Source organism: Phocoena sinus, chromosome 11 (genome assembly GCF_008692025.1).
Source record: "Phocoena sinus isolate mPhoSin1 chromosome 11, mPhoSin1.pri, whole genome shotgun sequence".
In the NCBI taxonomy this organism is placed as follows: domain Eukaryota; kingdom Metazoa; phylum Chordata; class Mammalia; order Artiodactyla; family Phocoenidae; genus Phocoena; species Phocoena sinus.
This window is the reverse complement of record NC_045773.1, coordinates 39463725-39476044: the sequence shown is the minus strand read 5'-3', so window position 1 is coordinate 39476044 and position 12320 is coordinate 39463725. Positions and strand designations below refer to the sequence as shown.

General features: G+C 59.1%; 1 protein-coding gene across 2 annotated transcripts; it reads right to left on the bottom strand.

Moving 5' to 3' along the window:
• Positions 1 to 822: 822 nt before the first annotated feature.
• Positions 823 to 11543, bottom strand: NCKIPSD (NCK interacting protein with SH3 domain). 2 transcript variants are annotated; one of them, XM_032648458.1, is made up of 13 exons: positions 11256 to 11543; positions 8580 to 8689; positions 8146 to 8353; positions 7883 to 7973; positions 7139 to 7629; positions 5713 to 5883; positions 5483 to 5569; positions 5256 to 5394; positions 5093 to 5173; positions 4761 to 4889; positions 4562 to 4654; positions 4262 to 4434; positions 823 to 1730 (listed from the first exon to the last, which is right to left on the bottom strand). In XM_032648458.1, exons 1-13 carry the CDS (start codon positions 11424 to 11426, stop codon positions 1527 to 1529), a joined length of 2148 nt encoding a protein of 715 aa, XP_032504349.1. In that variant the 5' UTR covers positions 11427 to 11543; the 3' UTR covers positions 823 to 1526. The 2 variants fall into 2 exon arrangements, with proteins under 2 accessions (XP_032504349.1, XP_032504350.1); XM_032648459.1 differs by having other exon boundaries at positions 7217 to 7629; positions 11256 to 11511.
• Between the last annotated feature and the right edge of the window lie 777 nt (positions 11544 to 12320).

The following is a 12320-nucleotide window of genomic DNA, read 5'->3' as shown; positions in this document are numbered from 1 at the left end:
CCCACCCCTGGACTGGCCTTGCTGGGCTTCTTGCCGTATTCCGTTCTGCTGAGAGAGTAAGAGCCCTCTGCCTCCAGCACCCCATTAAGAAAGGAAAAGTCGTGGCAAGAAGTCACAGCATCAGTGATTCTGGATGTGTGGAATCTGATGAGAATCATCTTGGGTAACGAACTGATGGAAACCACTGCTGCCTGGTATCTGCCTACAGGTTCTGACTCTCTTCCCCAACTTATGGTGACAGCCTTAGTTAACTGGGGAGCCCACGAGGAAAAAGTTTTTTGCCCAACGTTGGCCTCTGATTCCCCTCAAACAGTGCACAACTAACCCCACACTTCTTGAGATATTCTTTTTGTCCTACTGTAATTACCAAATCTCCGCTAAGGCTGCAAAATGAGGGAACCTCGCTGGATCCAGAGGAAGACAAATAAGGAAGGGAAACAGTTGGGCAGCCCTAAGAGTTCAGGGAGGCCAGGGCTTGGATAGGAGCCGCTTCATTTGAGAACAGGTGTAAAGGATATAGGGTTTCAACAGGGGAGACAGACACGGCATTCAAGGCAAAGAAAGATGTAAGTGAAGCCTGGAGGGGCAGTCACCTGCAAATGGACCATGGGGCTCTCAGTGGCTGTGGCTGTGGCCCAGGAGAAGTGGGAACCCAGGGAAGAGAGGCTGGAACAGGGCTCAAGGGACCTCGATGGAGAGGCCTGTTAGGGACCATCACCTCCTCAGGCTGGAGAGGACAGGGCAAGCTAGTGACGAGGTCCTGAGGCCCCAGTGCCCCTGACCATCCTCTCCCACCACCACTCAGGATCATACAGGGAAGCCTGTTTCCAGATGCCTGTGATTTATTTCCAAGCTGAGCTGCAGCACACAGGAAAATACACATGGCTTTTCGGTCTACGTTTTTACAGAGAAAATAGATTCTGTCATTGGCTTTATCAGTGCCATCACCTCATTCTGTGAGGCTCCAGGGTGGATGGCCTGTCTCTAAGACTCTGCTTTCAAAGAAGCAGCTTGGCCAAGACCTCTGGGGGTTGGAGTGAGGGGCAGAGACCCCCACGGGGTGGCGGCTGGGGGGACAGAGCACATGAGCAGCACTCACTGCGAAGCTAAGGCAAAGAACGGAGCTGGCGGAAGGTGCCTCCTCTCACCCCAGGGACACGGCTTGCTGAAGCCCAGGACACAGACCAGGTGGGCGTGGGGTTTGAGGGCTCTGGCCCAGCCTGGAGCAGCAGCAGGACTCTGAGTGTGCGTGTGTATGGGGTGGGGAGGCATGCTGAAGAGGCAGCCCAGCGGGAGATGGAGGGGCTTCAGTTCACACTCCCCCTGCCCCAGCATAGCTCCCAGCGCGTGGTCCCTAATCCTGCGCTTGGCCCCTCTCATTAGCTCTATTTCAGGTGGGGGCCCCTGCTTAGGTCCCTTCCACCATCACCTCCCCTCACACTGTCAGTGCAAAACATTCTTAGGGCCAAGCCTCCGAGTCCCCTGCACCCTACCCAGGGCTGCAGGGAAGGGAGGAAAAGAAGGTGCTAGCTGGGGGCCTCGCCCAGCACCGGGAATTCCCTGCACATCTCTTGGACAATCATGCGGTCCATCTGACACTGGGGCGAGGCTTCCTCCTCGGTTAGGATGCGTCGCAGTGTGGCCTGCAGGTCGGGGAGCCGGTGGCGGTGCTGTAGGTAGGGTGTGGAGCGGATCACAGCGTGCATCAGGGAGAGGTACTCCATGCGAAGCTGTGGGGAGACCAGGCAAGCTCAGGGACCCCAGGGAGGCACTGAGACTGCCACCAGACAGGGACAGGCCACTACTGCCTCCTGGCAGCCACACGGACCCCAGGGCTGTGGACCACCTCACACCACTGAAGATCAGGGTTGCATCCCCAGCACCCAGAGTGGACCTGGCACAGAACTGGCCTTTGATAGTCATTGAATAAGTAAGTGAATAAATAAATCATCAGAGACACACACAGTCCCAGAACGCGGCCGGCCCAGGGAAGTCCTGCCTCAGAGAGGTGGTGAGGGGAAGCAGCGAGCCCCCATCCCTCCTGTAATGCTGGGCCCCTGTGGGGCTGCTGTCTGTCTGTTGGAGGCCCTCTGCTTCTCACTCTATCCTCTCACTCTGGAAGATCTCATTCACACCCACAGCTTCAAATAGTGACCCCCACTCAAACCTCTTGCAGAGACTCTCCGGTGAGCTGCAGATGAGAAAATCCAACTGCCCACTTGTCACCTCCTGCCTATCTCAGAGAGAACTCAAACTCACATAACAACCATCAAACTCGTGATCTTCCCCATCTGCCCAAAGCTGAAGGCTTTCTCGTGTTCTTTATTTTAATAAAGAGCACTGCTGTCCATTCAAGTGCTCAAGCCAAAACTGCACGTGTCCCCTCCGGTTCCTTTCTCCCCACACCCCGAATCCAATCCGTCCCAGTAAGACCCGGCCGTCTTGCCTTCTACGTGTGCCGTGAATCCATCTCCAACACCCCCTGCCAACCCACCCTCCCAGCACCTCTGGCTTTAACGGCTCCAAGAACCACTCCAATCTGACACCCCAGCTGCTCCTTATCCTCACTGAGACCCTGATCCATTGACCTGGCGCCAGCACTTTTTCCTCCATTTGCTCCCCTCACCATTCCTCATTTCTCTCTTTACCTCTGATTAGAGGAGTCAATACTCAAACCTTCTTTAGGCAGCATCACCCTGCTAACTCCCAACCCTGGTCAGACCAAAAAGCACCTGCCAATCAAATCCTAGAAGCTAAGCAGCAGACAATTAGAGTCTTGTGCAGGCTTGAACGGCATTCCCCACCACAAACCTCACTGCCTGGCACCCCTGCCACTTTCCTCTGCCACGTTCACTGTTCCTGAAAGGACCACTGCCCACCTTCTCTCCATTTTCCAAACCTAAACTGCCCGATCAGTTGGCTTTGTGCTTCATGCAGAAAACAAGCAGACTTTCAGAAACGCCTGGTCTTCCCCCGGCACCCACACCTCACCTATCCCCAGTGAATGAACTGTCCTGGCTCCTGCCAGAGGCCTTCCCTCCAGGGGGGCCTGGACCCTCCCCTGCTGCCTGACCTACTTGACACCCGCAGCGGCTGACTCTCCCGACACATCAGCCGTTTCTCCATGACTGGCGTGCTGGATCATTCCCTCTGACTCAGACATGCACCAGCATCTCCCACCTTTAAAAGACTTTCCCTGACCCCATGTCTCCCTCCGGTGATCCCCCACCTTTTTCTGCTCCCCTTCACTTAAAAACACACGAAGGTTGTCTCCATTCACTGCTCCCATCTTCCCCCTTTCTACTCCCCTCCAACTTCAAATCCTCTCTTCAACTTCCCACTCGGACTCTCTTCCCTCCAGTCCATGGACGCTGCTTGTGAATCACGCCCCATCTCCATGTGGCGAATCACATGGCTCATTCTCAGGCCTCATCTCACTCGGGCTCTTAACTGTGGAGACAGCTCATCCCCCTCCTCCTCCATACACGTGGCTTTGGGCTCCTGCTCTCTTGGTTTTCCTCCTGGGTGTCTCCCTATGTGCCTCGACTGTGCCCTGGGCTGAGGCCTGGGCTTCCCTCTGTCCCATCCATCCCACACCCTAGGTGACCGCACTGTCACAGGCTTCCCAGCACATCTATGCACAGCCAACTCCAAAGTGTCTCTTTCCAGTCCCAACTCACACCCCAGGTCCTCTGTACCTGGATGTCCAACAGGTATCTTCTCAGTCTTGACACATCAAAACACAACTCTATTCAAAGGTTCTTCCCCACCTGAGCAATCGGCACTTCATCCACCTGGTTGCTCCAGACCAATCCAGCAGCAAGCCCTGCCAACTCACCTCCAACACACCCCGGCCTGACCTCCTCTCCCAGCCTATTCGTGCCACGTGGACAGCTGCAGCCGCCTCCTCACCAGCCTCCCGCTTCTGCTGTGCTTTCAGTTTCCGTTTCATTCAGGATGGTAATCAGATCACTTCCCCTGCCCCTGAGAAGGGGTGACAACCTCCCGCCACAGCCTCCAAGGCTTTGTGTAAACTCTACTTCCTCCTCCTCACCTCCCACCACTCCCTCCACTCCTGCTTTCTTCAGATAGCCCACCCCCGATCACCTCATGGCGGGCTCCCTTGGGTCTTGGCACACCTGTCATGGTTGAGCGGCCTCCCACACTTACCCGGCTCCAGCAGTGCCCCTCGCCCTAGTCTCCATTCAGTGTCAGATGCCTCCCTTTTGTTAGTTTCTACACAGATGCCATCCCCAGGCACCTTATCTCCAGGCGACAGGTCCGCGATGTGCCGCACGGTGATGTCGATGAGCGCCATCATATCCGTGTGGTAGAAGATGGCAGCTGTAGCGGGGCTGGTGAACACGTCCTGCAGGAACTTGAGGACAGAGTGTGGTGGCTGAGGTTCATGCTTAAAGATGCGCACGGGGTCATCTAGAAGGCAGGGGGAAGAGGGGGTCAGGGCAGTCCTCGAGGGGGCCCAGAGTCACCCCAGTGAGTTACAGGAGTCATGGAGTCACAGGACATCGAAGGGGCCCCACACAGATTCCTGGGCCCTCACCCCCTCTGTTCAGGAGCAACAGTAGCTTCTCGGAGAAGATCTTGACATTGGCGTGTTTGCTCAGAGCGGCCATGATGAAGTTCTGGTCAGGGGCTGAGGAAGGACACGGGGGTAGACAACAGCACAGGTGCTAAGTCTGGAGAGTCCCCCTCCTCCCCTCTATGGTGAGTCAGCCACCCCCGTCAGGCCCTGCCCCCACCTGGCAGGTGCAAATTGAGAGCCAGAAGTAGATTCATGCAGAGATCTGGCAGTTGCTCGGTGGTGTCCAAGGGCAGCCCGTCCTCAACGATGCTCAGCAGGAACTGGGCGAAGGGTGTGCCCAGGTGCTCTGGGAGAGGGGCACGTGGAAGTCTGCAGCCCGCCCCCCCATCACACACCGCCACACCGCCCAGCCTCCCTGGGTTTCTGTGAGCCCTGGAGACATTCAGTCAGACCACAGTCAGTGGGTGCCCAGCCCCTTGGGCCATGGGCCCCACCTCCAGCGGGCTGTGGGCTCCCTGTGGTCCGCTGGTCAGTGACCTGCCTTCTTACCATAGTGTGCATAGGGCACTGCCTCCCCCATGGAGAAGACCATGGCCAGAATGAGGGCGGAGTAACAGAGTTTCTGATGGTCTGCGGGGGAGCAAAGCAGGCGGTCAGAGCCCCCCAGATGGCGGGAACCTCCCCAGCTGGCAGGAAGCTGCCCCTCACTCACCCTGCGTGTCTGTCTGCATGTCCCGCGCCAGCTCCACAGGCAGCACAGATGACACTAGTGTGGAGATGATGGCTGCGTCCAGGCTGCACATGGCGCCGAAGCATTTGAGGAGCAGCAGCCGCAGCGACACCCGGTGCTCCTGGCAGGGGACCCTGTGTGCTCAATGCCCGGAACCCCCACCTCTACCCAGGTCCCTCTGTGCCCCCTTCCTTCTGTTTCCCACACACCATTTGGTAATAGGCCACCAAGGCCAGGACAGACTCGAACTCATTCCTCTTGCACATTTTCTTGCAAACTTCAGGGTCTGCATCCGTCTGTGGGGAGGACGAAGTGTGATGGAGTCACTCAGTGTAAGGTGGCCACATGTGAGTGAGCTGAGGATGAGTAGGGGAGACTCCCGAGCACTGGGGAGGGATGGGGCAGGGGTGGGGGACACCTGGGGGCACCCAGCCCGCACCAGAATGTGCAGCAGCTCCTCCAGGTAGCAGCGGATGACACCCTCGTCCTCATACAGGGCCCAGCTGCGCTGCTGGGCGTCATCCTTCCGGCGGGCCAGGTCTGCAAAGATCACCTCCAGCCGCTGCTGGTCGTGGCAGACCTGCCCTGAGGGCAGGGCAGTGCTCAGGTCCTGGAGGAAGAGGTCTGGCTCAGCACACTTGCCCCACACCATCTCCAGGAGGCCCACAAGGCCTGGAGTTCAACCTAGACTCTGAGGTCATGGCATGAGCTCCAGGCCAGTGTCAGGCAGGGGGCCCCAGCCTCACCTACCAGAGCTGCCTGGAGCCAGCGTCGTCGCAGGAAGGGTGAGGGGACCAGCCCCCAGTTCTCTTCCCTCCTCCCCGCTGCTCCCATCAAGCTCCCACAAAAGACCTGCTCCCACAGCCCATCCCCCAACATCGAGGCCGCCAAGGGCACTGATCCAGTTCTATACCCCCTCCCCAAGTAATTCCACTGCCCCCAAGTCTTAACAACCGTCTGGGACAGGATTCTGCATGAGACACATCCATGGGGTGTTCTCCAACAACTTGCCTCCTGTCCCAGACCTGGATAAACATCCTCCATGAGGAAGGCCACCAACTCCTCACCGCCTGAATGTGACTGAGACTCCACCCCCTGATTCTACACAAAGTGGGACAGGCCTGTCATCTACCCACCTGCCATGTTCCTCTTGATCCAGTGTCCCAGCACAGGCAAGCCCACTGACTCACTGCTCTCCACACCCCAAACCAGAGCTGCAGGAGCCATGGAGCCCTAAGGAGAGACCTCTGGCCCATCTGGCCCCCACCGTGTAGACTTGACTCATGCCCCCCAATCCTGCTCCCTGACCAGTGCCCCAACCTTGGCAAAGGATCCCACCCGCCCATGATCCACACATACCTCATTCACATCTCAGTCAGCACTCAGGCCTCCATCATAGCTCTCGAAGCACCCACTGCTCTCCACTGCCAAGGCCAGCATGACACTGCCCTCTCTCATGCCTTATGTCCATTCCTTCCCTGCAGCCTGAGAGAACTCCTGGCCACCCACGGCTGTCTCATCTGTCACCTGCCCCAGGTCTCACCTCCAACCACACCACTTGCTCCCTCCCTCACCCCCTGTGTTCCAGCCATGCTGGCCTTGTTCCACTTCTTCCTGTGAGCCAAGCTCGGTCCTGCCTCATGGCCCTCGTCCAGCCTGAGCCTCTGCCTGGAATACTCTTCCTCCCTTTCTCCTTCAGGGATCAGCCCGAATGTCACCAGTACCCAGCACAAGGAAGCCAAGAGCTAGAGCTCAACAAAGACCTGTCAGGTAAAGGCTGGACACAGTGTGAGGGTGGGGAAGGGGCAGGGGCTGTAGGGCGGCCCCAGGATGGGGAGGCCCCTGGCCCTGTTGCCCACCCTCACCTTGCCCTCTACCAGTGAGAGGAGGACATGCTCCATGATAGGTGAGCTGGCCGGCACTGAGGCCTGGATGTGACCCACCACGACGCCAATGGCCACTCGGCACAGCTCGTGGCTCAGGCCGGTGTTCCTCCGCACGAGCTCCATCAGCTCTGCCCCAATGGTCCTGGGCACAGCAGTCTCAGCCAGCGCCTTCTCTTCTGTGGTCCCCAGGCTCAGTGCACCCAGGGCTTCCAGCTCATCAGGGGCTGGGGCTGTATCAACTGCTACCTCCTCTGTAGGGGGCTCCGAGTTTAGCACCTTGGAGGGAGGGGGCTGAGCTTGGGACACAGTGGTATGCGTGCCTCGGCGGGGCACAGGTGGGGGCGTGGGTGAGCAGCTGGGGCCTGGCTCCGATGAGCTGGAGCCGGTATAGAGTGTGTCAAGGGAGGTGCTGCTGACAGAGGAGCCGCTGGACACAGAACTGCCCCCAGAGGGTGTGGTGTTGCGGCCGCCTGTGGGCAGAGAGGGGATGCTGTGCTAGGGCAGCCCCCTGGGGGCCCCAACCCCTCCAAGCCCAGAGCCCCCGCCCCCCAGTACAGGGCCTAGTTCCTATGCCAGACCCTCCCACCAAGCCCAGAACCCCCAACTGCCCCGACACATGCCCTGTCTTCCCCCCAAACCTGGAGCCCCCAGTTCCCTGACATAGGCAGAGTAACCATTCCAAGTACAGGGTGCCCCCCGAGTCCCCCAACCCCTCATTCTCACCACTCCCGGAGGCCAGTAGGGCCTCGCGGTCTCGGCGCTTCACAGGTGGGGGTGGCGTGGCGGGTGCTGCTCGGCGAGGCTGTGGTGGGATCTGGGAGGACAGAAGTGGGATCTGAGGGTACGACCTGGCTAGCGCCCTGAGCTTGGCATGGGCAGGACTATGGTTCTGGGCGGCATCGCTGACCCCAGTGGACCCCTGGCGCCTCTGGACAAAGCCTTAAGCTCCACCCACCTCCCTTTCCCAGGATGTTCTCACCATGTACCTGGTAGAGGCCTCCATCTGCCCCAAGATACTCAGAACTGGGCAGGCTGTGCTGCCGCTCGAATCCAGCTCTACACACCCCGTTGGGCTGCCTGGCGGCAGCAGCAGCATCCAGGTGGTGGTCACTGGTGGACGGCGTCATAGCTGCAGGGTTGGGGGCTGAGGGGCCTCTGTGGGACAGGGTCTCTTTCCGGTGGTGGATCAGCTTCCTGAGGGAGGGGCAGGGAGGTTATTGGGGGAGTTACCTTACGACTCCCGAAGTCCTCACATGCTCCTCGTGGGATGCGGCCCACCCTAGCCCAGGCTCCCCAACCTCCCACTGCCCTCATGCTCCACCCCACTCTGCACTACCAACACTGCTCTCTGGCGTCCCCAGTACTCACTGAAGGACCCCACCCCACGGTGCTTACTGGGCGGTTCTCCCGCCCCACTCACTGGAGGATCCCGCGCTGCTCCAGGCTGTACTTGCCACCATCCCGCATGGCTGCATTGTGCACAGCCTCAATGGCCCTGTCAATGGCTTGGAGGACATCCTGCTCCAGGCCCTGTGGGGGCAGGGGTGGGCAGTTAGGCCTGGGGGCCAAGTGAGGTACTGAGCCCAGAGCCAGCCCAGGATGGAGCCCGGGGCAGACAAAGGACCACTACAGCTGAAGCCTGTAATGCCAGATGTGAACACAGCAAGCTGAACTAGAATATGAAATGGGCTTCTCAAACTGCGTCACTCAGGGAGCTGGGCCACGGGGAGGGCCCATGCTGCTGCTTTATATATTGGGCCCCCATGCAGGATTTTACCTCACAGTGAGGCTCTCAGCTAAGATGTCACTGAAAACCTGGGGTCTAGAGCAATACCACAGCCCATGGACCCTCAGTTTGAGGCCAGGAGTACACACTTAGTTTATCCCCAGGCTTGGCTCAGATGCCTGGCTGAGATGCCAAGCAGGGAGCCTCTAGTGTCTGGAAGTCTTAACAAATCACTCTGGATCTTGCTGATCCTTCACAAAACCAAGGTCACACTCCAGGACGGCCCTGTCCTCAGAGAGCCTTCTGCAGGCCCTGGTAGCTGAGGACAGGCCAAAGGGATCTCCTCTCTCCACCCCTGCTGCCAGCCCCCATCCCCTCAAGCTATTCCAGGAATCCTCCAGACCTGCACTGGGAAGCAGCAGTTCTGTGTCTGTGGCAAAAGACAGACATGAGCACAGGACCTGGCCCCTGCCCCAGATTCTGTGTTGCCATCTGCAGCAACTCAGGGGTCCAATCTACCCAGCCTGGCTGGCATGGGGTACAGAGTAGGGGGTGGCAGCTGTGGGACCAGCCACTCCCACCCTTTGCTGCCCCTGGCACACATGGTAAATCAGACATAGGAGCCTCAGAACTAAGGTGACATCACACCAGAGTGGGTTTGAGAAGCTTCTCTGATGGGGACAGATAGATGGACTCAGAGGTCAACAAAGCCCTCCAGGTAGCGTGGGGCGTGTCAGAGTGCAGGAGACAGCAGACAGAAAGGGGGACAGAGAAAGACAGATGATACACAGAAAGCAAGAAAGATGGAGAGAGAGAGAGAGGGAGGGAGAGAGAGAGAGAGAGAGAGAGAAAGAGAAGCAGAGGGAGACACGCAGAAAGAAATTGAGATTTGGAGACAGAGAAGGGAAGAGAGTCAGAGGAAGAAACACACACAAGCGGAGAGTCAGAATGACACCGAGATACAGAGAGAGCCACGGAGACGAAGGCAGAGGGAGATATGCAGCAAGAAACCAACAGATAGACAAGATGGTAGCCTCTCTGCCCTCCCCAAACACCCAGCCCCAGTGGCCCAGGCAGGGGAGGGGCCTCTTGGGCCCTCGGGTAAGAGGCAGGACTTTCCTCAGAGGCCTCCAACAAGCTCCCAGCTCCGGAGAGGCTGGGTCTGACATGCTCACCCTGGACCCAGTAGCCCTGGTGTCCAGGGCTCTCACTCTTACCCAGACACTCCTAGATGCCATGAGGCCAAGGGTTTAGGGACCAGGGCCCATCCCCTCTGGTAAGACCAGATGACATCTCCAAATTTATCCTGTTATTTCTGTCCTGAACTGGGCTGGGACAGGATGTTTCCTAAAGGCTATGGACTAGGATGGGGCGGGGGTGTCTGGCACAGGGCAGACCTGGAGGCTCCAGGCCCTCCTTCCCCCTGTGATCAGAATAGACCAGCTGGAGACAACACATCCCAGCCCCCATACCAGGACTATTCTTGGGGAAACAGGAACTGGGGCTGCAGACTCCACTGGAAGGAAATGGGGCCAAAGCCAGACCGGGGACGCCATGGGGAGGTCTCACTTCCTTGCAATGGGAGCAGCCCCCACCCCAGGCTGGGGGCCAAGGAGGGATGGAGCTCCCTCATCTTCAGAGAAAGGAAGTCTGAAAAGTCAGGGCCTGAGGCTTGTGAAAGAGAGTAGTGCCAGGGAGTGTCAGCAGGGCCTGGGATCCCTGGTTCAAAGTGAACTGACGAAGGTGTCTTAGGAAAGGCTTAGGGGGTGACTGAGTACAGGAGAGTAAAAGATACTGAGGTCTCAGGGCTTGGGGGGTCATTTAGGGGAGGGGGGTGTCCATGGCTCTCAGGTCCAAATGGGAGAGGGGGTGTAAAGGCATGGAAGATGGTGAGGAAACAGGCAGTGTCCAGGGTTGCCCGGGTCTCAGTGGTGGAAGCTGAGGAAAAGGAGGCAAAAGTGTGGGATCCTGGTGATCCAGAGAAGGGGCCAATTAATTCTGGGGTCTCAATGATCTGGGGAACTGCTCAGAATTTGGTGTGCTGGAATCTCAGGACTGACTCTTGAATTCTATTCGGATGGAGGTTCAGATGTTGGGGCCCAATGGCTCTGGGATCCCGAGGAGTCTCAGTCCCAGAGTTGGGCTTTTGGTAGATCTGAGTCCTCAGAGTTGGCTGTCAAGGCCCTGGTCTTGGGTTGGGGCACGGGCTCTTAGGGTCCCAGTTCTCCTGGGGTTTCACGGTCAGGTTCTCAAACTCCTTATCTGCTGGAGGTCCCGGCGGGCCTGGGGTGCCGGGGTCTGTCCTGCGAGCCTATGTTGGAGCTCAGTCAAGGGGGCGGCTGAGGCCGGGCCGGGGAGGGGCACACTCACCTGCAGGCGGCGCAGGTAGGCGGGCGGCACGTAGCCCGTCTCGCCACTGCGCGCCCGCGCCGCCAGCCACCAGTGCGCGCTGCTGCGCTCCAGAACCAGGAAGGTCTCGCCCGCGGCGAACGCCAGCGCGTTGGGCTCCGCCGAGCGGAACGCGTACAGCGCGCGGTACATGAGGGTGAGTCGGGCCGGGGCAGGCGAGACAGCAGGCTCTGCGAAACCGGGACGCCAGGCCGGGAGCGCCTCACCGCGCTCGCCCTGCCCCGTGACACACGGCGCGTGCGCGCGCGCGCGCCCGCCCGCCGCAGCCCCGCCCCAGGATGTGTCGGCTCCTGCGCAGAAGGGCGGCGCCCCCTAGTGTCCACAGGCTGCGCGGCCCGGCGCGGCCTGCGAGAACCCGCTGCCCTTTCCGCCCCTTCCGTGGACTTCTACGTCTCCAAGCTCCCGACTCCCTGCCCCAGCACCCTACCTAGAGCCCCAGACCCAGCTTTCCCGCCCGGCCCTCCACTCCCTTTACCCGCCCAAGCCCTAGTGCTGCGGCCCATCCGACTTCCCGAAGGAGCGCTCCGCCCGCAGCCCAAAGACAGAGCCTCTGTCCGATGCTGACAGTCCCATGCGTCCTTGCCACCCCAGGGGAGTGGGACCCGACCTACTAACATAAGGACAGCGACCCCGTGAGGGTAGTCCCGTTGTTGGATCTTGAGACACTTGGAGGCGCCCGCGGGGCCCGGGTCTGCTCCGTGTCTCTAGGCCTCCTGACCCCACTTACCGCCCCAGTGGTGGGCAACGGGGAGCAAGAGTGAGGGAGGGACGGTAAAAACAAAACCCACGGGGGGCCATTTCTCTGTCCAAAGTCCTCCCATCCTTGCTCCCCACCCCACCTCCTCTTTTCGGCTACTAGCTTCTCTCGTCCTCTGTAACGTGGGTCTTTGCATAGTTTCCTCTGCCTGGGACACACTTCCCTTCCTCACAGTATAAAGTCCGCAGGCTCCCACCCCTATCAATCGCTATCACATCACTCTGTTCTGTTGTCTTTGGGGACTTACAACTCCAGGTTATCTTATTTCT